The sequence below is a fragment of the Chlorocebus sabaeus genome, chromosome 6 (assembly GCF_047675955.1).
Source record: "Chlorocebus sabaeus isolate Y175 chromosome 6, mChlSab1.0.hap1, whole genome shotgun sequence".
NCBI classification, from domain to species: Eukaryota; Metazoa; Chordata; class Mammalia; order Primates; family Cercopithecidae; genus Chlorocebus; species Chlorocebus sabaeus.
Genome location: NC_132909.1, coordinates 57,623,578 through 57,647,765, shown reverse-complemented (window position 1 = coordinate 57,647,765; position 24,188 = coordinate 57,623,578). Strand labels below are relative to the sequence as shown.

The following is a 24,188-nucleotide window of genomic DNA, read 5'->3' as shown; positions in this document are numbered from 1 at the left end:
GTTCAAATGATTCTCCTGCCTCTGCCTCCTGAGTAGCTGGAATTACAGGCACATGCCACCACACCCGGCTAATTTTTGTATTTTTACTAGAGACAGGGTTTCACCATGTTAGGCCAGGCTGGTCTCGAACTCCTGATCTCAGGTGATCCGCCCGCCTTGGCCTCCCAAAGTGCTGGGATTACAGGCATAAGCCACTGTGCCTGGCCAGTCTTAGTGTATTTTATGTGTAGCCCAAGACAATTATTCTTTCAGTGTGGTCCAGGGAAGCCAAAAGATTAGACACCCTTGCTCTAAGTGGCTTGTGCTTTTTTCCTGAGATGCCTGGAATAGTTTGTTACGCACGTTTTAAAATAGCAATTATTACTATTTTTTGAGACAGAGTCTCGTTCTGTCACCCAGGCTGGAGTGCAGTGGTGCATTCATGGCTCCCTGCAGCCTTGATCTTCTGGGCTCAAGAGATCCTCCTGCATCAGCCTCCTGAGTAACTGGGACTACAGGTGCACACCATGCCTGGCTAATTCATTTTTATGTTATGTAGTGAAAGGGTCTCACTATGTTGCCCAGGCTGGTCTCGAACTCCCAGGTGCAAGAGATCAGCCCTCCTCGGCCTCCTGAAGTGCTGGGATTACAGGTGTGAGCCACTGCACCCGGCTGGACAGTTATGAACCTGAGCAAATTTAAGAAATTTTGATTTTCTCAAGATGACTAGGGAACTGGAGCCCTCAATCAACAGCCCTTGGTATCTCTTCTGCAGGGAGAGTTAGATGCCTCCTCTGGGATACTTAACTACCACTATCCAAGGTGCTTGGGCTATACCCCTCACCACGTGTACATGAAAAACGTATTCCTGGTCAGTCACAGTGGCTCACACCTGCAATCCCAGCACTTTGGGAGGTCCAGGCGGGCAGATCACCTAAGGTCAGGAGTTTGAGACCAGCCTGGCCAACATGGGTGAAACCCCATCTCTACTAAAAATACAAAAATTAGCCGGGCTTGGTGATGCGGACCTCTAGTTCCAGCTACTGGGGAGGCTGAGGCAGGAGAATTGCTTGAACCCAGGAGGTGGAGGTTGCAGAGAGCCAAGATCATACCACTGAACTGCAGGCTGGGCACCTAAGCAAGACTCCATCTCAAAAAGAGAAAGAAAAAGAAAAAGAAAAAGAAAAAAAAAAAAAAAGAAAAATGTATTCCCTCTTTCAGCCACGTTGAGTTTTCACAACAGCGCTACAAACAGATGATGTGTTCTGATAGAACTAGGCCAGGTTCCTGCAGCAGGTGCTATCATTTTGGAAGAGCTCAAGCCGTCTCACACCCTCAGGTGGGCCTGCTCATACCTGTAGTGTGGGTTCTACCTGGCTGATGGCTGAGGGTCCAGAATTGTGTGCAGTAGTGTTAATTGTGTACTGAGGTTGGAGACAGTGAACAGCACCATCTGGACATCGTGGATTAGAATGCAGGAGCTTCCCAAGGCTACGACAAAGGACCACAAACTCAGTGGCTGCAAACCACACATTTATTTATTTGGAGATAGAGTCTCGTTCTGTCACCCGGGCAGAGTACAGTGGCTTGATCTCGGCTCACTGCAACCTCCGCTTCCTGGGTTCAAGTGATTCTCCTGCCTCAATTTCCTGAGTATCTGGGATTATAGGCACACACTACCCTGCCCAGCTAATTTTTCTTTTCTCTCTTTTTTTTTTTTTTTTTTGAGACACCGTCTTGCTCTGTCACCCAGGCTGGAGTGCAGTGGCACAATCTCGGCTCACTGTAACCTCCTCCTCCTGGGTTCAAGCAATTTTCTGCCTCAGCTTCCTGAGTAGCTGGGATTACAGGCGCCCGCTACCACACCTGGCTAATTTTTGTGTTTTTAGTAGAGACAGGGTTTCACCATGTTGACCAGGCTGGTCTGGAACTGCTGACCTCCAGTTATCTGCCTGTCTCAGCCTCCTGAAGTGCTAGGATTACAGGTGTGAGCCACCGCGCCCGCCCCACACATTTATCATCTTACAGTTTGGGAGGTCAGAAGTCTGAAATAAATTTTAGGGGCAGGGCGGGTTCTAGGAGTCTTTATTGCTTTTTCTTGCCACCAGAAGCTGCCCATCTTCCTTGCCTCTTGGCCTGATCTTTTTTTTTTTTTTTTTTTGTGAGACTGAGTTTTGCTTTTGTTGCCCAGGCTGGGGTGCAATGGCGCGATATCAGCTCACCGCAACCTCCACTTCCTGGGTTTAAGCGATTCTCCTGCCTCAGGCTCCCGAGTAGCTGGGATTACAGGCACGCGCCACCACGCCAGGCTAATTTTGTATTTTTAGTAGAAACGGGGTTTCTCCATGTTAGTCAGGCTGGTCTCGAACTCCTGATCTCAGGCGATCCGCCTTTCTTGGCCTCCCCAAGTGCTGGGATTACAGGTGTGAGTCCATGCGCCCAGCCCTTGGCCTGATCATTGTAAAGCCTGCTTCCACTTTCCCATCTCCTTTGACTTTGACCTTTTTGTATCCCTCTTTCACTTATTAGGACCTTTTAAGGACATTGTGCCCACCTGGATCACCCAGGAGACGCTCCCCAACTCAAAATCATTAACTGAATCACACCTGCAAAGTTGCAAAGTCCTTTTAGCTGTGTAAGGCACTGTATTCACAGATCCTGGGGATGAGGACGTGGGGGTCTAGAGACGCATATCTTTGGAGGCCATGATCTGTCTCCTATATAGGGACATAGCAGAAGTCTCACTGATCAGATAGAGGAGATAATAGAGTGATGAAGAAACTATAAAAAGCTAAGTGGGAACTCAACGTTTTTCTGCTCACAGCTCTCAAGAGAAAGACCAAAGTCCTCCCCGGTGGCCTTCAAGGTATTATATATCACCCCTCTGACCTCAACTCCCCCTCCCCTTTGCTCAGTGGGCCCCAACCACACCAGCCCCTTCCTGCTCCCTGGACACCTCTAAGCCTTTTCCGGCCTCTGGGTTTGACCTTCCCTCCTAGACCCATCTGTCCTTGGAGCCTCATCTCTGATCCCAGCTCAAATGTCATCTTCTCTGAGAGGCCCACAGCAATGGCCCCAGTGAGAGAGTATTCTCTCTCCCCGCCTCCCAACTCATGGCTGCTGGGCACTCTCCTATAAGGAATCATCTCAAATTATCTGCTTTATTTATTCATTTCTTGCCTGTCTCCCCCAGATAGAAATTTTTCCTCCCTGAGACCACCAACTGGGTCTGCCACGTACACCCCTGGGTTCTGTAGCTCTGAGCAACCTGTCCGGCTGCTTTGTAGGTGTCCAGCACAGGTCACTCGTGTGCCCGCCAGGACTGGTCAGAGGGGAATAGACAGGGCGGAGGGGGCAGGGCAGCCCTGCCCGCCTGGACAGCCTGGAGAAGGCGGGAAAACGAGGCGGGAAAAGACAGCAAACAAGCCCTGCGGGTGGGTAGGGTGGAGAGCCCTGGCAGGCCCTGACGCCAGGCAGTGGGGCTTGGGGCGATCAGGCGAGCCATCGGGGTGCAGGTGGTCTCTTAGGGGCCCCCCACATTCCCTCGCAGTATTTACACATTGATTCTGGCCTTCTTAGACCTACTGGTCAATGCGTGCGACTGGGGGCCTGCGAACGGACTTGGACTTCAGAGGTCAGGGGGTCTGTACCCTGGGGGTCCCCAAGGCTCCTGGGGGGGCCCACGTGCGGGGGGTGACCAGGCCCTGCCACGCAGACCCTTTGCACGCTGGGCGCGCCCAGCAGAGCTCACAGGGCTAGGCGGAGCCGTGGCCCGCTGGGCGGAGGCGCCGTGGACAGAGGAGGGGGCGCCCCCCACCCTCTTTCTCGCTTCCCGCCACTGCGCCGGCCAATCAGGAGGCAGGCGCCCGCCCCCGGCACGGCCTCCTGCGGCCCCGCAACTCCCAAATGCCGAGTTTTCGCGGGAAAAAAATCAGAGCAGCTGGCAGCGCGGCGGGCAGCATTTGCTGAGCGGGCGCTCCAGGTCGCACGCACGTCCGCGCGGGGTCCGGGCCACGCACGCGGCTTCATAGCTATCCCCAGCCGGGCCGGGCGCGCAGACAGACAAGCGGTTTGCGGCGACCAGAGAGGTGAGCCGCCGGGTCGGGGTGCCAGCCCGGGCCAGGCGCACGGGGCTCGGGGACTTTACAAAACTTTCCCGCGCGGCCAACCCGGGCGCATTCGTGTCCCTCACTCTGTCCCGGGATCCAGGGCCTCCCCTTCCGCCGAACCCTCGGGAGTCGCTCCCCGACACATACCCGGCTGGAGCCGGGACCAGCGCTGCGTCCCCGGAGCCCAGCTGGGGGTCGAGCGCACCGGGTGGGGGAGGGCCCGGCGAGCAGCCGGGGAGGATGTCAGGCTCCGCGCCTGCGCGCGGGGCGCCCCGCGATTCAATTGTCGCGCCCGAGCCCGATTTCGCGCGCCCTGAGCTCCCCGGGCGCATCTGGGCCAATGGGGGGCGAGCGGGGCGGGGCGGCCGGGTGGGGCGGAGCCAATAAGAAGCGGCTCAAGTGAAGGGGGGCGGGACTTGACGAGCTGGGGCCCCTTGGTCGTCCCGGCGGCGGGGGTGGGCGTGGGCTGCTGGCGCGACCCGCGCGGACCGGTGGGAGTGCGGGAGGGACGCCGGGGGTCTAGGGTCTGGAGGGGCGCGAGCTGCCGGGAGTTGGGGGCCGAGGTGAGTCGCGGGGCGCGCGCGTGGGGGTGGCCGGGACGGGCGGCCAGTTGCCATGGCCACCGCGGGGCGGGCCCGGTCGCGCACGCGCGCGTTTGGGGGGCAACAAGGAGGGGGGGCGCGGGCACCGAGGGGTCCCGGGGCCCGCGGATCTCGGGTGGGGTTTTTTCGACTCAGTCGCACTTGGTTGAGTTCCCCTGGGACTTCTGAAGTTCCGGCCCGCGCTGGACTTCTGGGATTCCCTCTTCCGTAAATAGGAATCCGAGGAATGAATGAATCAATGAATGAAATGAGTAAACGAACCAACTCGGCCACTTGGCCCAGGCCTCCTTCCTCCTCTGCTCGTGGGGAAGGAGGGATGGGTTGGACCTTTTGCATTCAATTCCCTCTTTTCATTCTCCTTCCTCCTCAATCTTCAACACTTGGCTAGTCGTTAATGCCTTAAGTCCTTAATTTACTGTGTCTGGCCCTGGCCGGGGTCTGGCTGTATAGGAGGACTGGGAGGGCATCCTGGGAGTGTCCTGGTGTCCACAGGCCGGACAAAAGCAACCCTGACTCCTTAGAGCATGGTATGGCTTGGAGGTGTTGGTAAAACTGATCTGGGGTTTTTGCTGTCTCTTCCCTCAGCGCCGACACCATGTGGATCCAGGTTCGGACCATGGACGGGAGGCAGACCCACACGGTGGACTCGCTGTCCAGGCTGACCAAGGTGGAGGAGCTGAGGCGGAAGATCCAGGAGCTGTTCCACGTGGAGCCAGGCCTGCAGAGGCTGTTCTACAGGGGCAAACAGGTACACCCTCCGCCAGCACCTTTGTTCTATGCCTGGTCCAGGCCCCGCGCCTCTGCAGCCACCAGCCGATACTTTCTCCCTCCCACCTCCCCCCCCACAACCTCGTCCGGTCCCACTTCACCTCTCCCGGAAGGAGAAGTCCACAGAAACCTCAAATGCCTGCGAGAGGAAGGAACAAAGGGAGGACTCACAGATTGACATGCTGGGCTGGCGGCTGGTCCTCGAATCTATAGGGTCTGGGCTTTTAAACTTGTTTTTTCAAAGCTCCCCCTCAAAATAATGGCTAGAGAAAGAAGTTTTGGAGGTGGCCGATGGAAGACTGAGGAATTTTCGAGAAAGGGCCCAGGACCATCCCGTAGCTAGGACGGAAGGGACCAGGTTTTCTTTTTTAAGCATCTACCACCAATTAATTACTCACAGCCTGTACCAGTTAAGCGTCAGACCCCAGAGTGTTTTTTTTTCTAAAAATTTGGATTAGCTTATTCAGAGTCTGGAGATGGCGCTTGCTAATCAGGAATTTCCGCCACTCTGAGCCTGCTGTGCCGCCGCTGTTGGTGACCTGGGGCGCATGGTCCCCGAGGGGTCCACCGGCCTTCATCTCTTTCTCTGTTCTTTCCCCAGCCCCTCGTTGCATTTAAAATGGCCCCCTTTGATTTCATAGCTGCCACATTTGGGACGCTCCCTCCATTGGCACCTGGGGGGGTTGGGGGTTCTACTTTGGTTGGTGTTTTTGTGGGGGACTGCGGGACCTACTGTGAGTGGGGTTTCCCGGCAGGATGAAACTGTGATTGAAGGTATAGGTCCCATCTGCTGGAGATGGTTGGACCGCGGGGACGGGCATAGACTACTGGAACTGGATTAAAAGTTGTCAGTTGAGCTGCGTGTACCCCACCGTGTTGTTGTTGGATTTTGAACCGGGTACTGCTGCCATCTGGTGTCTAGGTTGGAAAATAAACACCGCGCCCGGCCAGGTTTTTTGGGGGCTGGGAGGATCATGCCTGCTCACTCCAGATGAGATCTGATGATTAATTTCTCCGGCTTGCACGCAGTAGACCTTCCTTAGCCCTCTTCCCGTAAGAGACGTGATGACTTGAGTCGTAAGAATCTGAGTTAACCCGCCCTGCCCCGGGAGGAGGCGATCTGAAGAACTTGGGGAGTTGATCGTGCAGCCGCGTGCGTGCAGGGAAGAGGCAGGGCCGGGCTCAACAGAGGAGCTCCGCCTGGCGCTCTCTTCCTCCCTCCTCCTACCATGCGTGCTCCCTTTGTGGCATCCAAACTGATTTTGATTTGCTGCTCAGCCTATTGGGTTAGCACAGAAGGCTTCATTTCACAAAGTTTCTGAAGCCTGCACAGACCTGCTAAGTTCACGGCGTAGCTCAATGGCGGGTTGAACTCTCATGCTCCCAAGTTCAGGAGAGGAGATAATGCTGAGTATCCACTCTATGCCAGTCACTGAGCTAGCATTTTAATTTTTGCATTTCACCCATGCAGGAATGGGAAAACACCTAAACACACCTGCCATGTAGATTTTACCATCGATATTCTGACGTATGAGGTTTATCATGAAGCGCTCTGTCTTTCTCTATGCCCATCAAGCCATCTTTTTGGGATGCATTTCAAAGTAAGTTGCAGACACCAATCTACCTTTCCCCTAATTACTGCAGCATACCATCAGTAACTAGAGCTCAGTATTTGTTTTTGGTTCTGTTCTTACTGTTTTTTTTTTTCTTACTGAGACAGGATCTCATTGTGCCCAGGCTGTGGTGCAGTGGCACAATCACAGCTCACTACAGCCTCAGTTTCCTGGGCTCAAGCAGTCCTCCAGCCTCCAAAGTAGCTAGGACTATAGGTGTGTACCACCATGCCTGGCTAGTTTTTCTATATTTTGTAGAGATGGGGTCTTATTATGCTGCCCAGGGTGGTTTCCTGGGCTCAAGTGACCCTCCTGCCTCGGCCTCCCAAAGTGTTGGGGTTACAGGCATGAGCTACTGTGCCTGGCCAAAAAACTTTGAATATAGTGAAACAGATGTTAAACAGACTGAATACTTTTGACAAGTGTCTACATCCGTGCAACCCAAAACCCCTATCTCCCCTCATTTGTAACATAACACTGGAGTCATACAATAGTTTCTGTCACATCTGTAAGTTTAGTGTGACAATGACACGAACACTGATGTTAATTAGACACATACATTGTGCTTTTCTTTCTTTTTTTTTTTTTGAGACGGAGTTTCACTCTTGTTGCCCAGGCTGGAGTGCAGGGGTGCCATCTGGGCTCACTGCAACCTTCACCTCCCAAGTTCAAGTGATCCTCCTACCTCAGCCTCCCAAGTAGCTGGGATTACAGGCGCCCACCACCACGCCTGACTAATTTTTTGTTTTATTGTTTTTTTTTTTTTTTTTTTTTTTTTTTGAGAAGGAGTCTCACTCTGTCGCCCAGGCTGGAGTGCAGTGGCCAGATCTTGGCTCACTGCAAGCTTCGCCTCCCAGGTTCATGCCATTCTCCTGCCTCAGCCTCCCGAATAGCTGGGACTACAGGCGTCTGCCACCACGCCCGGCTAATTTTTTTGTATTTTTTTTAGTAGAGACGGGGTTTTACCGTGTTAGCCAGGATGGTCTCGATCTCCTGACCTTGTGATCCACCCGTCTCGGCCTCCCAAAGTGCTGAGATTACAGGCTTGAGCCACTGCGCCCGGCCAATTTTTTGTATTTTTAATAGAGGTGGAGTTTCACCATGCTGGCCAGGCTGGTTTCAAACTCTTGACCTCAGGTGATCCACCTACCTCAGTCTCCCAAAGTGCTGGGATTACAGGTGTGAACCACTGCGCCCAGCCAACGTACATTGTGCTTTTAATTGTCAGGATGTTGGCAGTGATGACTCCCGGCCCTAGCTCTACCGGAACTCACCCGGACTGAACAGGGAGCTGGGATTGGAACCTGGGATTTTGGTTGCTGAGACTGGGCTCTCAACAGTGAATTTCGTCTCCCAGGTCAGCTCTGGTAGTTATGAAAAGATTCTGTGTTCCTGCGTAACCTTCCTAACCGCCTCTTAGTTCCCTTACCCTGTGGCTGTTCCCTATGCAGTAGTTTTTTTTTTTTTTGAGACGGAGTTTTGCTCTTGTTGCCCAAGCTGGAGTGCAATGGCATGATCTCGGCTTACCTCAACCTCTGCCTCCTGGGTTCAAGCGATTCTTCTGCCTCAGCCTCCCGAGTAGCTGGGACTACAGGTGTGTGCCACCATGCCTGGCTGATTTTTTTTTATTTTTTATTTTGTATTTTTAGTAGAGATGGGGTTTCTCCATGTTGGTCAGGCTGGTCTCGAACTCCCGACCTCAGGTGATTCACCACCCCCCTTGGCCTCTGGAAGTGCTGGGATTACAGACGGGAGCCATTGCACCCGGCCCCCATGCAGTAGCTTTTAAAAGACTGTGTCGTTGCTTCTGTCTTCCGGGCCACAGAGAGGTGATGCAGTTTCCCCACTTGGACGGCTCGGAAAGTGAGCTGGCGGTAGGAGGTTTGGACAGTGGAGGGAGGGGGGCACAGAGGCACACAGCAGCACCTCCCAGCACCACGTGAAGTCTGCAGGCACCCAGGCTAACGTGATAGAAAGCAACGCAGCTCCTGGTGGGCGCAAATGGGCCGTTGTCCTTACAGAATGTTCTAGAGTGTTCACAGTCCTTTTTTGTCCTGTTTAAAGAAACTTGGCCTAGCAGCCCAAGGTCTACGGTGAAGTTGATGGAGACCCCAGAGCAGAACAGAGTTGGGTCTGTCCCGGAATATGGAGGATCTTGTGGTGGCCTCACTTGGGCTGAATAGGGTGACGGTGATGTCGCTTGATGGGCGGGAAGGCAGGGAGCTGATTGAGGGCAGTGAGTTTGGGCGGACGGCCCAGCGCAGGCAACGGGAGAGGCATCTGCAGCTCCCCATCCCCCAGTCTGTTTTCTTTTTGGCTGCACATCAAAATAACAATAGCTGTCTTTCGTGGCGCCTTTAACCTGCTCAGGTGCAACACTGCACTGTACGTAATCTTTTCAACATCCCTGGCCAGAGACTCGCCAGCTCCCACATCATCTTATTTCAGACAGGGCTAATACACACCACGTCGCAGCACAGTGAGAATTCAATGAGGTTATGAATGTGAAGGGCGGAGTGAGCCCCGTGCCGGGCTCACAATGAAAGTGAAATCAATCCCTTAGCACAGGGCTTCTCCCGCTCTGCACTGTGGCTGTTTGGGGCCAGGTCATCCTCTGGCTGGGGCTGTCCTGGGCACTGCAGGGTGCTGAGCAGCGTCCCTGGCCTCCACCCACTCCAGGCCAGAGCTCCCTACCCTACCAGTCATGACAACCACAAATATCCTGAGATTTCCATGCCTCAAAGGCAGGATTAGAGTCAGTCTGATGCCTCAGTTGAAATGGTGGCCCAGGAATGGCCTTGCAAGGGTCACTTGTCATAGTGATACCTCGGGTGTCCCCACTGGACAGCCCCCTTGCAGAGACCTGCCCTTCTGGCTGCAGAAGGGAGGGTCCCCACCACCAGCTCCCACCCACTGTTGCATCCCTCCCCCAGGAGGGCTCCCTGTTAGAGGGCACGGCCTCTGTTAGGATTACTCACCGCTGCTGTCGTGGCCCCAGAGCAGCTGTAGACAATCAGTAAATGGGTGGGCGTGGCTTTGTTCCAATAAAGCTTGATTTATAAAAACAGGTATGGCCGGGTGCAGTGGCTCATGGTTGTAATCCCGGCACTTTGGGAGGCCAAGGCAGGTGGATCACCTGAGGTCAGGAGTTCGAGACCAGCCTGCCAACATGATGAAACCCCGTCTCTACTAAAAATACAAAAATCAGGCGGATGTGGTGGCGCATGCCTGTAGTCCCAGTTACCCAGGAGGCTGAGACAGGAGAATCGCTTGAACCTGGGAGGTGGAGGTTGCAGTGAGCTGAGGTCCCACTACTGCACTCCAGCCTGGGCGACAGAGCAAGACTCCATCTGAAAAAAGAAAAAAAAAAAAAAAAAACCATAAAACAAAACCAAAACAAAGTAGGTGCAGGCCAGAATTGTCCCTGTGGACATAGTTGGTCAATTAGATTGCATACTTTGATCCAGTCTCAGTTGGTGTGTCCGGGTTTTCTGGCTAGGAGGAATGCTGCTGTGGAATGTGTTGGAACAGATCCTTACGTGCGCCGTGTTGGTGTCCTTCCAGGTCAGGGGTTCTCAAATGTATCTCAGGACCCCTTTACGTCTTCCAGAATGATCCAAGAGCCCCAGGAGCCTGTGTCTGTGTGGATTCTGTCTGTCGGTTGTCACTGTGTTAAAAATTGAGGCCAGGCATGGTGGCTCACGCCTGTAATCCCAGCACTTTGGGAGGTTGAGGCAAGAGGATCACTTGAGGTTGGGAGTTCGAGACCAGCCTGGGTCATGTAGCAAGACCCCATCTCTACAAAAAATCATGAAAATTAGCCGGGCGTGGTGGCGCATGCCTGTAGTCCTAGCTACTTGGGAGGCCAAGGTGGGAGGATCACTTGAGCCTGGAAGGTAGAGGCTGCAGTAAGCCAAGACTGTACCACTGCACTCCAGCCTGGGAGACAGAGGGAGACTTTGTCTCAAAAAAACCCAAAAAAAAAAACAAAACAAAAAAAAAATAGACAGCTGAGAAATTCAGAGCACAAGAAGACAAGCGTGCCCCCTCTTTTAGCTGTCAACATGGCGGAGCCGTCCCTGGTGACGCAGCCTCCAAAGATGCCCCGTGCCCTCCTGAGACCTCACGAGGGAAAGTGGCAGCGACAGTGATGGTAGTATCTTGGTGGCGGTCATGTTAACCTCAGACCTCCGAAGTGCTGCTCTAGTGTCTCAGCGGTGACTGGGCCGGGTCGAAGGGCAGAGTTCCGCTGTCACTAGCCCGCCGCCCGTTCTGTGTGCTGGGATGCCCTCGTGGTGCTGTCCACGCCACCGCCGCTCCCCCACCTGTGGGTCCTGCCTCCTCTGTGTCTGGGATCCTCCCGCATCGGTTTTGCTTCCTCCCCTCTCTCCATCTCTCTGTCTTGCCCGCACCTGAGGTTGCTGCCGAGGCGCTGAGACGAGCCAGCAGGAGCTGTGGCTGCCCCCCAGGAAGGCAGAGCAATTTCTTACTTCCTTCCCCCCGGGTCCCGTCAGGCCTCTGCAGGCGCTCTCTCTTCCGGCTGGAGGTCCCTCTTGGTTCGAGGCTTACACGGTCCTTGCTGAGCTCCTAAACGTCTGGTTTCTATCCCGGAAGTTGCTGTCTCTAAGCCAACTGGACAACCACCACTCCTTAAACCCGGAGGCACTTAGTATCTTCCCTGCTGTGCCGCTAGGCAGCGTTCGGCACCCTGAAAGAGATCCCCCGAATATGGCACGAGGGGTAGGAAGTGGGCAGCTGGTGCGGGGGGTGGGGTGCAGCGAGCTTTTAGTCTTAAGTTTTCATTTTTTTTTTTTTTCTTTTTCTTTTTTCGAGACAGAGTCTCGCTCTGTCGCCCAGGCTGGAGTGCAGTGGCGTGATCTCGGCTCGTTGCAAGCTCCGCCTCCCGGGTTCAAACAATTATCCTGCCGCAGCCTCCCGAGTAGCTGGGACTACAGGCATGCGCCACCACGCCCAGCTCATTCTGTATTTTTTAGTAGAGATGAGGTTTCTCCCATGTTGGTCAGGCTGGTCTCTGACTCCTGACATCCAGTTATCTGCCCGCCTTGGCCTCCCAAACTGCTGGGATGGTAGGCGTGAGCCACCGTGTGCGGCTGATTTTTTTTTTTTTTTTTTTTTTGAGACAAGGTCTTGCTCTGTTGCCCAGGCTGGAGTACAGTGGCACAATCTTAGCTCACTGCAGCCTCGAATTCCTGAGCTCAAGTGATCCTCCTGTCTCAGCCTCCCAAGTAGCAGGGACTATAGGCTGTATACCACTACACCTGGCGAATTTTAAACATTTTTGTAGAGATGGGGTCTTGCCATGTTGCCCATGCTGGTCTTGAACTCCTGGCCTCAAATGATCCTTCTGCCTCAGCTTCCCAAGGTGCTGGGATTACAGGCCTGAGCCACTGCTCCTGACCTCATATATATTTTTTGAGACAGGGTATCAGTGTCTCCCAGGCTGGAGTGCAGTGGCGTGATCTCAACTCACTGCAACCCTCGCCTCTTGGGCTCAAGCAATCCTCCCACCACAGCCTTCCAGGTAGTTGGGACTAGAGGTAAATTTTGTAGTGATGGGTTTTGCCATGTTGCCCAGGTGATCTTCACCTCCTGGACTCAAGTGATCCTCCCGTCTCGGCCTCTCAAATCACACCTGGGATTACAGGCGTGAGCCACTGCACCCAGCCCCATTTTAACTTTTTTTTTTTGAGGCAGAGTCTCGCTCTGCCGCCCAGGCTGGAGTGCAAGTGGTGCGATCTCGGCTCACCACATGCTCCACTTCCTGGGCTCATGCCATTCTCCTGCCTCAGCCTCCCGAGTAGCTGGGATTCCAGGCACCTGCCACCACGCCCGGCTAATTTTTTGTATTTTTAGCAGAGACAGGGTTTCACTGCGTTAGCCAGGATGGTCTCCTTCTGACCTCGTGATCCACCTGTCTCGGCCTCCCAAAGTGCTGGGATTACAGGTGTGAGCCACTGTGCCCGGCCCATTTTAACTCTTCTAATAATGATTTTCCTTTTGCCAAAAACGGCAAGTGGGTTTTAGATTAAGTCACTCCTTTTACTAGGCACAGTAGTAGACCTTGAGTTAGGGCTATGGTGGTATCATTTAATAGGAACATTTAACTTCACTAGGTCAATGATAGGAGACCAGCCTGGCCAACATGGTGAAACCTCATCTCTACCAAAGATACAAAAATTAGCCGGGTGTGCTGGCATGCGCCTGCACTCTCAGCCATTCAGGAGGCTGAGGCGGGAAAATTGCTTGAACCCGGGAGACGGAGGTTGCAGTGAGCCAAGACTGAACCACTGCACTTCAGCCTGGGTGACAGTGAGACTCCGTCTCAAAAAAAAGAGAAAAGAAAAAAGTCCCGTGTACTCATCACCCTCTGAAGTAGTCGTCTGCTGTGTCTGATCTTGTTCATTTTGCTCATTTCTACCCTACCCACTTACCTCTACCTGACTGGATTGTTTAAGAGATGGGATCTTGCTGTGTTGCCCAGGCTGGAGCACAGTGACTGTTCACAGATGTGATCATTTTGCATGACAGTCCCAAACTCCTGGGGTCAGGTGACCCTCAGCCTCCCAAGCAGTGGGGACTACAGATGTGAGCCCCCATAGTGGCTCCTACTGGATCATTTTGAAACAGGTTACAGATGTTGTAACTGTAACACAGACATCATAGGTACAGGCATTTCAATGCATCTTCCCCAGTGGCTCATAGATCATGCAGGTAGAAAATCGGTCAGGAGGGCCGGGCCCTGTGGCTCACGCCTGTAATCCCAGCACTTTGGGAGGCTGAGGCGGGCAGATCACGAGGTCAGGAGATCGAAACCATCCTGGCCAACATGGTGAAACCCCGTCTCTACTAAAAATGCAAACATTAGCTGGGTGTGGTGGCACTCGCCTGTAGTTCCAGCTACTCGGGAAGCTGAGGCAGGAGAATCGCTTGAACCTAAGAGGTGTAGGTTGCAGTAAGTCAAGATCGTGCCACTGCACTTCCGCCTGGTGACAGAGTGAGACTCCATCTCCAAAAAAAAAAATCGGTCAGGATGCTGGACACGGTGGCTCAGCCCTATAATCCCAGCACTTTGGGAGGCCGAGGTGGATGGGTCACCTGAGGTCGGAATTTCGAGTCCAGTTGGACCAACATAGAGAAACCCTGTCTCTACTAAAAATACAAAATCAGCTGGGCGTGGTGGCGCAGGTCTGTAATCCCAGCTACTCGGGAGGCTGAGGCTGGAGAATCGCTTGAACCTGGGAGGCGGAGGTTGCATTGAGCCGAAATTGCACTATTGCACTCCAGCCTGGGCAACAAGAGTGAAACTCCGTCTCAAAAAACAAAAAAAGAAAGTTGGTCAGGATGCCCGGCACGGTAGCTCAGTCCTATAATCCCAGCATTTTGGGAGGCTAAGTCGGGAGGATCAGCTGAGCCCAGGAATTTGAGACCAGCATGGGCAACATGGAGAAACCCCGTCTGTACAAGAAATACAAAAAGCTTTCTGGATGTGATGGCCCATGCCTGTAGTCCCAGTTACCCAGAGGGGCTGAGGTGGGAGGATCGCTTGAGCCCAGGTGGTCGAGGTTGCAGTGAGCCATGGTCATGCCACTGCACTCCAGCCTGGGCAACAGGGAGGGAGACCCTGTTTTAAGAAGAAAAAGAAAATTGATAAAGATATAGATGGTTGGAACAAAATAACAGGATTACCGTAATGACATGGATGGAATCTGATCCAGCAAGAAAGAAAACACATTCTTCTCAGGCCACAAGGAGTGCTTAGGGAAACTGACCACATACAAGGCAAGTCTTAAAAACTTGATTTGTATTTGTATTTGTGTTTATTTATTTATGAGACTGAGTCTCGCTCTGTGGCCCAGGCTGGAGTGCAGTGGCGTGATCTCTGCTCGTTGCAAGCTCCGTCTCCCGGGTTCACACCGTTCTCCTGCCTCAGCCTTCCGAGTAGCTGGGACTACAGGCGCCCACCACCACGCCCGGCTAGTTTTTTGTATTTTTTTTTTTAGTAGAGACTGGGTTTTACCGTGTTAGCCAGGATGGTCTTGATCTCCCGACCTCGTGATCCACCTGCCTCGGCCTCCCAAAGTGTTGGAATTACAGGCGTGAGCCACCGGGCGTGGCTATATTTATTTTATTCATTTATTTGAGACAGAGTCTCGCTCTGTCACCTAGGCTGGAGTATGATGGTGCAATGTTGGCTCACTGCCTCTGGGTTCAAGTGATTCTCCTGCCTTAGTCTCCTGAGTAGCTAGGATTACAGGCGTGCGCCACCACACCTGGCTAATTTTTGTATTTTTTTTTTTTTTTTTTTTGAGATGAAGTCTCGCTCTGCCGCCCAGGCTGCAGTGCAGTGGCCGGATCTCAACTCACTGCAAGCTCCGCCTCCCAGGTTTACATCATTCTCCTGCCTCAGCCTCTCGAGTAGCTGGGACTACAGGCGTCCGCCACCTCGCCCGGCTAGTTTTTTTGTAGTTTTTAGTAGAGACGGGGTTTCACCGTGTTAGCCAGGATGGTCTCGATCTCCTGACCTCGTGATCCGTCTGTCTCGGCCTCCCAAAGTGCTGGGATTACAGGCTTGAGCCACCAGACCCAGCCTTTTGTTTTTCATGTGTTTGTTTATTTATTTATTTATTTATTTATTTATTTATTTATTTTTGAGATGGAGTCTTGCTCTGTTGCCCAGGCTGGAGTGCAGTGGCGTGATATCGGCTCATTGCAAACTCTGTCTCTTGGGTTCAAGCAGTTCTTATGCTGCAGCTTCCCGAGTAGCTGGTACTACAGGCGCCTGTCACCACGCCCAGCTAATTTTTTGTGTTTTTGGTAGAGATGGGGTTTTGCCATGTTGGCCAGGCTGGTCTTGAACTCCTGACCTCAGGTAATCCACCTGCCCTCGGCCTCTGTAAGTGCTGGGATTACAGGCGTGAGCCACTGTGCCTCTTGATAACTTTAGAACAATTATTGCCTTACTGACCGTGTTTTCTCTCACCTGTGGAGTCAGAACTTAACCATAACCAAGCTTCCTCCTGCCTGCTACGGGTCCCTTCTGGAATGTTCCAGAAGTGGCATCAGGAGGCTGCCCAGCCAGCTTGTGAGTCGTATTCTGGAGTCAGAGTTTGGTGCCAGCCTGGGCCAGGCCCCATCCCCACTTCCCTGCCTCATTTGCCCCTGTCTACACCATTGTACTGGGAGACACTTCCTGTCCCTCCTGCGTAGCCCATGCTAAGCAAGGTGCTTCTGTGCACCTCACCTTTCTGACGCAGGAAGGGCTGAAGTCATGGAGGGGCGGCTGGTCAGGCCCAGCGAGGGTGGCATGGATGCTGTCCTTAGTGACAGATGAGAGGGGATGGGCTGGGACTGCAGGCCTGGCTCCCCTAGCTGCTCCTGCGGGTCAGGGGCTGCCCATTAGCCTGGCCAGGGCCCCTCCTTGGATCCCTCCTGTCTGCCCAGTCCACAGCCCTTGCCCCCCTGCCCACCCACTGCCAGTGCTCATCGGCCCTGCTTCCTTTTTTTTTTTTTTTTTTTTTGAGACGGAGTCTCGCTCTGTCGGCCAGGCTGGAGTGCAGTGGCCGGATCTCAGCTCACTGCAAGCTCCGCCTCCCGGGTTCATGCCATTCTCCGGCCTCAGCCTCCCGTGTAGCTGGGACTACAGGCGCCCGCCACCTCGCCCGGCTAGTTTTTTGTATTTTTAGTAGAGACGGGGTTTCACCGTATTAGCCAGGATGGTCTCGATCTCCTGACCTCGTGATCCGCCCGTCTCAGCCTCCCAAAGTGCTGGGATTACAGGCTTGAGCCACCGCGCCCGGCCAGGCCCTGCTTCCTTACTTGACTCTGCCGCCCTGGCCTCCCCTCCTCGGTCTCGCTCTTCCCCGACTTGTCCTCTCTCTGAGTCTGGCGGGACAGAGTCCGACCGTCTGGCCCCCTCCTGGCTCCGTCCGCTCCTCCTGCCGCCTTCTGCTGTCCAGGTCACTTGGTTTTTGGCCTGCTGGCCCCCAGCCACCGTGCTGGCCGCCTGCTCTCCAGGCTGCCCCTTGCCCAGGGCTGCACCCCCAACCGGTCCTCCGTCTTGGTGGTGCTGGGACTGTATTTTCCGTCCTCTGCGGTGGGCTGGTTTCCCTCGTGTGCCGAGGCCCCTCTGCCTGGCTGTCCCTGGCTGCCCCACGCAGCTGAGCTGTGCTCCCGCTGGCTGGAGCTCAGGATGCCCACGCTGTTCTGGCAAATAACGCTGCTGGAAACACAGGACGAGCAGCTGCCCCTCTGCGCACGTGGTCTTCGGACACACGTGAGGGCCGCTCTAGCTTGGGTGCTGACTGCAGGCGATTCTCCCCTCCAGGGGACACTGGGGGATGTCTGGGGACATGCATGACTCGGGTGCTCCTGGCGTGGAGTGGGTGGAGGCCCGGAGTGCTGATCCACACCCTGCAGGGCCCAGGATGACCCCACTCCAGAGAGCGATCCCACCCCAAATGTCAGCTTTGGCAAGGGGGTTGTGCCTGGCCACAGAGGTGCTGGCCCGGATGCAGATGAGTGCCGTGTCCATCCCTCTGAGCTCCGTGTGGCTTGTCCTGTGCTGCTTTCCCTGCCCCAGTGATACTGGGGGCACTTGATTTCTCTCTCTCTTATTTATTTATTTTTAAGACGGAGACTCATTCTGTCGCCCAGGGTGGAGTGCAGTGGTGAGATCCCGGCTCACTGCAACCTCCACCTCCTGGGTTCAGGTGATTCTCTTTCCTCAGCCTCTCGAGTAATTGGGATTACATGCACCCACCACCATGCCTGGCTAATTTTTGTATTTTTAGTAGAGACAGGGTTTGGCGATGTTGCCCAGGCTGCTTTCGAACTCCTGGCCTCAAGAGATCTGCCCACCTCGGCCTCCCAGATGCTGGGATTACAGAGTAAGCCGCTGTGCCCAGCCCCTTTAAAAAAAAAAAAAAATTAATAAACTTTATTTTCTAGAGCAGTTCTAGGTTCACAGCAAAATTGAGCAGAAGGCACAGAGAGTTTCCATAGACCCCCTGCCCCGACAGGCATAGTCGCCTGCACCGTCAGCTTCCCCCACAGAACGGTGCATTGGTTACAATCGATGGCCCTCTGTGGCGTCATCTTCATCTCCCAGAGTCCACAGTCTACACCAGGGCTTGCCCTTGATGTTACGTCTTTGTTTTTTTTGAGACAATGTCTTACTCTGTCACCCAGGCTGGAGTGTAGTGGCGTGATCTTGGCTTACTGCAACCTCCGCCTCCCGGCTTCAAGTGGTTCTCCTGCCTCAGCCTCCTGAGGAGCTGGGACTACGGGCGAGCGCCACCACGCCTGCATAATTTTTGTATTTTTAGTACAGATGGGGTTTCACCGTATTGGCCAGGCTGGTCTCGAACGCCTGACCTTGTGATCTGCCCACCTCGGCCTCCCAGAGTGCTGGGATTACAGGCGTGAGCCACTGTGCCCAGCCGGTGTTACATGTTCTATGGTTTAGACAGATGTGCGATGACATGTATTCACGTTACAGTGTCACACGAAGTCGTTTCACAGCCCTAAAAATCCCCTGTGCTCCATGGCGCTAGCCTTCCTGACCCCAGCCTGGGGCAGCCACTGATCATCTTACGGTCGCCATGGTTTTGCCTCGTCCAGAATGTCATCCGGCCGGAGTCGTACAGTAGTACATATAACAGGCAGGCGTTTCAGATGGGTTTCTTTCCTTTTTTTTCCTTTTTTTCTAGATAGGATCTTACTCTGTCACTCAGGCTAGAGTGCAGTGGCATGATCATAGCTTGCTGCGGCCTCCACCTCCTGGATTCAAGTGATCCTCCCGCCTCAGCCTCCGAGTAGCTGGGATTACAGGTGTGCGTCACCGCACCAGGCTGGTGTTTTTTTATTTTTAGTAGAGACAGGGTCTCAGTATGTTGCCCAGGCTGGTCTTCAGCTCTTGAGCTCAGGCGATCCTCCCACCTCTGCCCTTGGCTTCCTAAAGTGCTAGGATTACAGGCTTGAGCCACAGTGCCCTCTTTTTTTAAAAAGCCAGCTTCATGGTGTTTTTTTGTGTTTTTTTTGTGTTTTTTTTTTTTTGCTTTTCAATGAAGTCTTGCTCTGTTACCCAGGTTGGAGTGCAGTGGCGCGATCTCTGCTTACTGCAAGCTCCACCTCCCAGCTTCAAGCAATTCTCCTGCCTCAGCCTCTGGAGTAGCTGGGATTACAAGCGCCTGCTACCACGCCCGGTTAATTTTTGTATTTTTAGTAGAGACAGGGTTTCACCATGTTGGCCAGGGTGGTCTTGAACTCCTGATGTCAGGTGATCTGCATTCCTTGGCCTCCCAAAGTGCTGGGATGACAGACGTGAGCCCCCGCGCCTGGACTGTTACATTTTAACGCATGGATGGCCACGTTGTGTTGATCCCCCTCAGCTGTTTTTTTTTTTTTTTTTTTTTTTTGAGACAGAGTTTTGCTCTTTTTCTCCAGGCTGGAGTGAGTGCAATGGCATGATCTCGGCTCACTGCAACCTTTGCCTCCCGGGTTCAAGCAAGTGATTCTCCCTCCTCAACCTCCCGAGTAGCTGGGATTACAGGCACCCGCCACCATGCCCGGCTAATTTTTGTATTTTTAGTAGAGACGGGGTTTCACCATGTTGGCCAGACTGGTCCTGAACTCCTGACCTCATGATCTGCCCCCACCCCCAGCCTCCCAAAGTGTTGGGATTACAGGCGTGAACCATCGTGCCCAGCCTCAGTCCCCTCACCTGTTGATGGACACCTGGGTTGCTGTCACCCTCTGGCTGTTGTGATGCTGTGTGAACCTGCGTATACAGGTTGACATGCGTCTTTCTCTCATCCGTGTTACCCCTCCCCGAAGCCAGCTGCTCTGTGCTAGAGAGCCGGCCCTGGCACCTCCTGGCACCCGGGCAGCGCCCAGCATGTTGGAGGCATTCACTGCTTGCTGGGAGAACAGAAGGGGTGAAGCAGGTATTGGTGGGCCCTCGATGTCCACGGTGGGTCTTGGAGCAGCCCTTGAAACCTTTGTAGCTGTGGGTGGGTGTGTACATGTTCAAACGGGTTTTTCCGATCCTGGAGGATCACTTGCTTGGGCACAGGAGTTCAAAGCCAGCTTGGGCAACACAGCAAGACCCCATCTCTAAAAAAATTAGCTGGGCATGGGTGATGTGTGCCTGTGGTCCCAGCTACTCAGCAGTCTGAGGCAGGAGGATCGCTTGAGCCCAGGGTTCGAGGCTGCAGTGAGCTACGATTGCACCACTGCACTCCATCCTGGGCAACACAGCGAGATCCTTTCTAAAGAAAAAAAAAATCAGACCAGGTACCATGGCTCATGCTGTAATCCCAGCTCTTTGGGAGGCTGAGTTGGGTGGACCCGTTCCCCGTTCAGCTCAGGAGTTTGAGACCAGCCTGGCAAATGTGGCGAAACCCTGTCTCTACTAAAAATACAAAAATTAACCAGATGTGATGGCTCATGCCTATAGTCCCAGCTACTCAGGAGGCTGAGGCACAAGAATCACTTGAACCCGGGAGGTGGAGATTGCAGTGAGCTGAGATAGCACCACTACACTCCACCCTGGGCGACAGTGAGACTCCATCTCAAAAAAAAAAAATTTTTTTTTCTGGAAAAGATGAGTCAGCCTTTATCAGGTTCCTAGGTTGATGAACAAAGAAAGAAAGCCTGCAGAGAAGGGCTTTGGCCTTCACTGTGACCCCCATGCTGTTTGTATTTGAACAGCCGTCAGGCCTTGGAACTCCAAGGGACGGAAGGAGGAAGAGCTGACATTCCATGTATGTTTCTCTCCTCCCTTTTCCTAAGAATGCTCCTGGGCCGGGCGCGGTGGCTCAAGCCTATAATCCCAGCACTTTGAGAGGCTGAGACGGGCGGATCACGAGGTCAGGAGATCGAGACCATCCTGGCTAACACGGTGAAACCCCATCTCTACTAAAAAATACAAAAAACTAGCCGGGCGAGGTGGCGGGCGCCTGTAGTCCCAGCTACACGGGGAGGCTGAGGCAGGAGAATGGCGTAAACCCGGGAGGCGGAGCTTGCAGTGAGCTGAGATCCGGCCACTGCACTCCAGCCTGGGCGACAGAGCGAGACTCCGTCTCAAAAAAAAAAAAAAAGAATGCTCCTGAACCAGGACATTTCTGCCTCTAGGGGACACAGGGTGATGTCTGGGGGAAATCGGTGGTTGTCATGACTGGTGGAGGTCAGGGACGCTCTAGTGCCTCTGCAGCGCACAGGACGGCCCCAATGTCTAGTGCCCAGAGCGGGAGACCCATCCCCTCCGAGTGGTCAGCCCTAATGTCAGCCATGCTGAGGTTGAGAAACCTGTGTTAATTACACAGAAACCAACCGAGTCCGATCCTGCTTGCACCAGCCATAGGATCAACTCCCGACAGGGCAGACGATGGAAACCAGGGGGACCCCCAGCTCCCGGGATTCACTCCCTCTCTCCCTTCCCAGTCAGTGTGTGGATTTTAATGTGTGCAGCCTCCTGGGACCTCAGTAGGGCAGAGCATCATGGGATAAGGAGTCTCTTGGGGGCCTGTGGAATCCCTAACCAAGGGGTCTCACCCAGGGTGATTTCACACCCCCCCCCCACCCTGTCCTGGATGATGTCTGGGGACATTTGTGGTTGTCACAACTATGGGGTGTTCCTGGCATGGAGTTGGTGGAGGTCAGGGATGCTGCTCAGCACCCTGCAGTGCCCAGGATGCCTCCACCCCAGAGAATGATCCGGGACCTGGCCCCAATGTCCGCAGTGTCAGGGGAGAGGAACTTGTTGCCTTGGGGGCATCTAGATGGCAGACCACCGGGAGGGGGTTCCTAGATGGCAGACCACCGGGAGGGGGTCCTAGATGGCAAGCCACTGGGAGGGAGTCCTAGATGGGAAACCACCGGAAGAGGGGTCCTTGTTGGGGATTGGTGGAGTGTGGATGGGTGGCTTCTGACAAAATGCCTCGGCTTCTCCATCTGCCAGATACAGCTCAGGTGATGAGCTCCTTCTTGCACACCTGCTGAGTCAGGTGACCTGGGGGGCAGGCTGTGGAGCCAGCCTGGGGATGGGCCCCAGGGGATGAGGGCATCAGGATAAAGGCGCACAAAGGGGTGGAGCTGAGGCTCCGAGAAGGTGCCCTGGCGGGCGAGCTTGGCGCTGGAGCCTTACCCAGGAAGCTCATGGATGCTGGCATGTGCCTCTTGCCGTTCAGGTGGGACAGGGTCTCTCCGTCTCGGCACTGGACAGTGGGGCTGTCCTGGGCACTGCAGGGTGCCAAGCAGGGTTCCTGACCTCCACCCACTCCATGCCAGGAGCTTCTCCCAGTGGCGACAACCACAAATGTCCCAGACATGGCCCAGCATCCCCCGGCGTCTGAGTCGTGTTTGGTTGAGAACCAGTGACAGAGGTGACACACATTCACTGTCACAAAAGCTGCCGTAAACGCGAAGTATCAGGAAAAACTCCCGAGACCCCCATGTATGCTATGCGTGGTGCCCTGCGATGATGCTTTGTGCTCCTGGGTGTGTCCCGCATGCGGTGCCAAAAGCCCTCGCTAGAGGGGCCAGAGACTCTGAGGGAAGGGACTGGGGTGCCACCTGTGAGCGGGACAGCCCCCCGGCATGGTCCAGGTATCGTGGCCCTTTACTCTGATGCAGATTGCCCCCCCCCACGAGGGCTGGGACATAGTGCTTGGTTCACGACTGGTGCCCACAGATGCCCACTTGGCATTTGGTGGCTGAACAGCATCTGCCTCTGGTGTCCCTGCAGATGGAGGACGGTCATACCCTCTTCGACTATGAGGTCCGCCTGAATGACACCATCCAGCTCCTGGTCCGCCAGAGCCTCGTGCTCCCCCACAGCGCCAAGGAGCGGGACTCCGAGCTCTCCGACACCGACTCGGGCTGCTGCCTGGGCCAGAGTGAGTCGGACAAGTCCTCCACCCACGGCGAGGCAGCCGCCGAGACTGACAGCAGGCCAGCCGACGAGGACATGTGGGATGAGACGGAGTTGGGGCTGTACAAGGTGCGTCTCCCCTCTGCAGCTGCTCTGGGGTTGGACATTCTCCCTGCCATTCTCATCTTTGCATACCCAGCGCCCACGGGAGGGGCTTCCCACGTCCCTCTCCAGCTCTGGCTGGGGAGAAATGGCCAAGGGGTGGTTTCCTGCACATTCCCTGAGGGGAACACAGTACCCTGGGCTTCCTTTGTGGACCTCTAGAGCAGAGTCCTGTGTGGGGCCTGCAGGTGTTTTCTCTGTGAAGCTTGCAGTGGCTGTGATGTTTCTGAACTTGCTGCCACCATGTAAGATCAGGAATTGTCACAGAAAGATCTGGGTTTCCAGCTCTTTTCTTTCTTTCTTTTTTTTTGGCAGGGTCTCACTTTGTTGCCCAGCCTGGGGTGCAGTGGTGTGATCACAGCTCACTGCAGCCTCGAACTTGTGGGCTCAAGTGATCCTCCCACCTCAGCCTCCTCAGTAGCTGATGTTATAGGTGGGTGCCGCCACACCCAGCTAATTTTATTTTATTTTTTTTGTAATACATGGTCTCATTCTGTTGCCCAGGCTGGACTGCAGTAGTGCCATCTCAGCTCACTGCAACCTCTACCTCCTGGGTTCAAGCAATTCTCGTGCCTCAGTCTCCTGAGTAGCTGGGATTGCAGGCATGTGCCACCACACCTGGCTAATTTTTGTATTTTTTATAGAGACAGGGTTTCGCCATGTTGGCCAGGCTAGTCTCGAACTCCTGGCCTCAAGTGATCTTCCTGCCTCAACCTCCCAAAGTGCTGGAATTATAGGTGTGAGCCACCGCACCCAGTCTGTTTTATTTTTTAGTAGACACAGGATCTTACTATGTTGCCCAGGCTAGTCTTGAGTTCCGGGGCTCAAGCATCCACCTGCCTTGGCTTCCCAAAGTGTCGGGATTCCAAGCGTGAGCCATGACGCCTTGCCTGGATTTCCAGCTTCTCTTGACAAATAGGCAGCTCTGGTCTCTCAGAGCCTTCTAGCAGCTGTGGCTGAAGCAGAACTGCAGGGGCCTTTGTGAAGACAGTCCATGGCCCCTGGCCCCGCATCCCCATCACCCCTGCTGGGGCTGGTTTCTCACGGGCCTGGGTTCCCAGCT

The 24,188-nt window shown here is 54.3% G+C and overlaps 1 protein-coding gene, 1 long non-coding RNA gene and 1 pseudogene across 2 annotated transcripts in view; 2 read left to right on the top strand and 1 right to left on the bottom strand.

The window, feature by feature from the left end:
* Positions 1-3,614: 3,614 nt before the first annotated feature.
* LOC140711922 (uncharacterized) lies at positions 3,615-4,452 on the bottom strand (annotated as a pseudogene).
* A 94-nt stretch (positions 4,453-4,546) lies between these two features.
* The window catches only part of LOC140711921 (E3 ubiquitin-protein ligase UHRF1-like), a 30,567-nt gene continuing 10,925 nt past the window's right edge, over positions 4,547-24,188 (top strand). The window contains exons 1-3 of the mRNA XM_073017076.1: positions 4,547-4,651; positions 5,276-5,438; positions 22,838-23,092. Coding sequence (XP_072873177.1) covers positions 5,286-5,438; positions 22,838-23,092 — 408 coding nt within the window. The 5' untranslated portion in view covers positions 4,547-4,651; positions 5,276-5,285. The remainder of the gene's footprint in view (positions 4,652-5,275; positions 5,439-22,837; positions 23,093-24,188) is intronic.
* On the top strand, positions 5,466-8,591 carry LOC140711924 (uncharacterized). The gene is made up of 2 exons (XR_012093263.1): positions 5,466-7,059; positions 8,300-8,591. It is a non-coding gene; the product is annotated as an uncharacterized lncRNA (long non-coding RNA).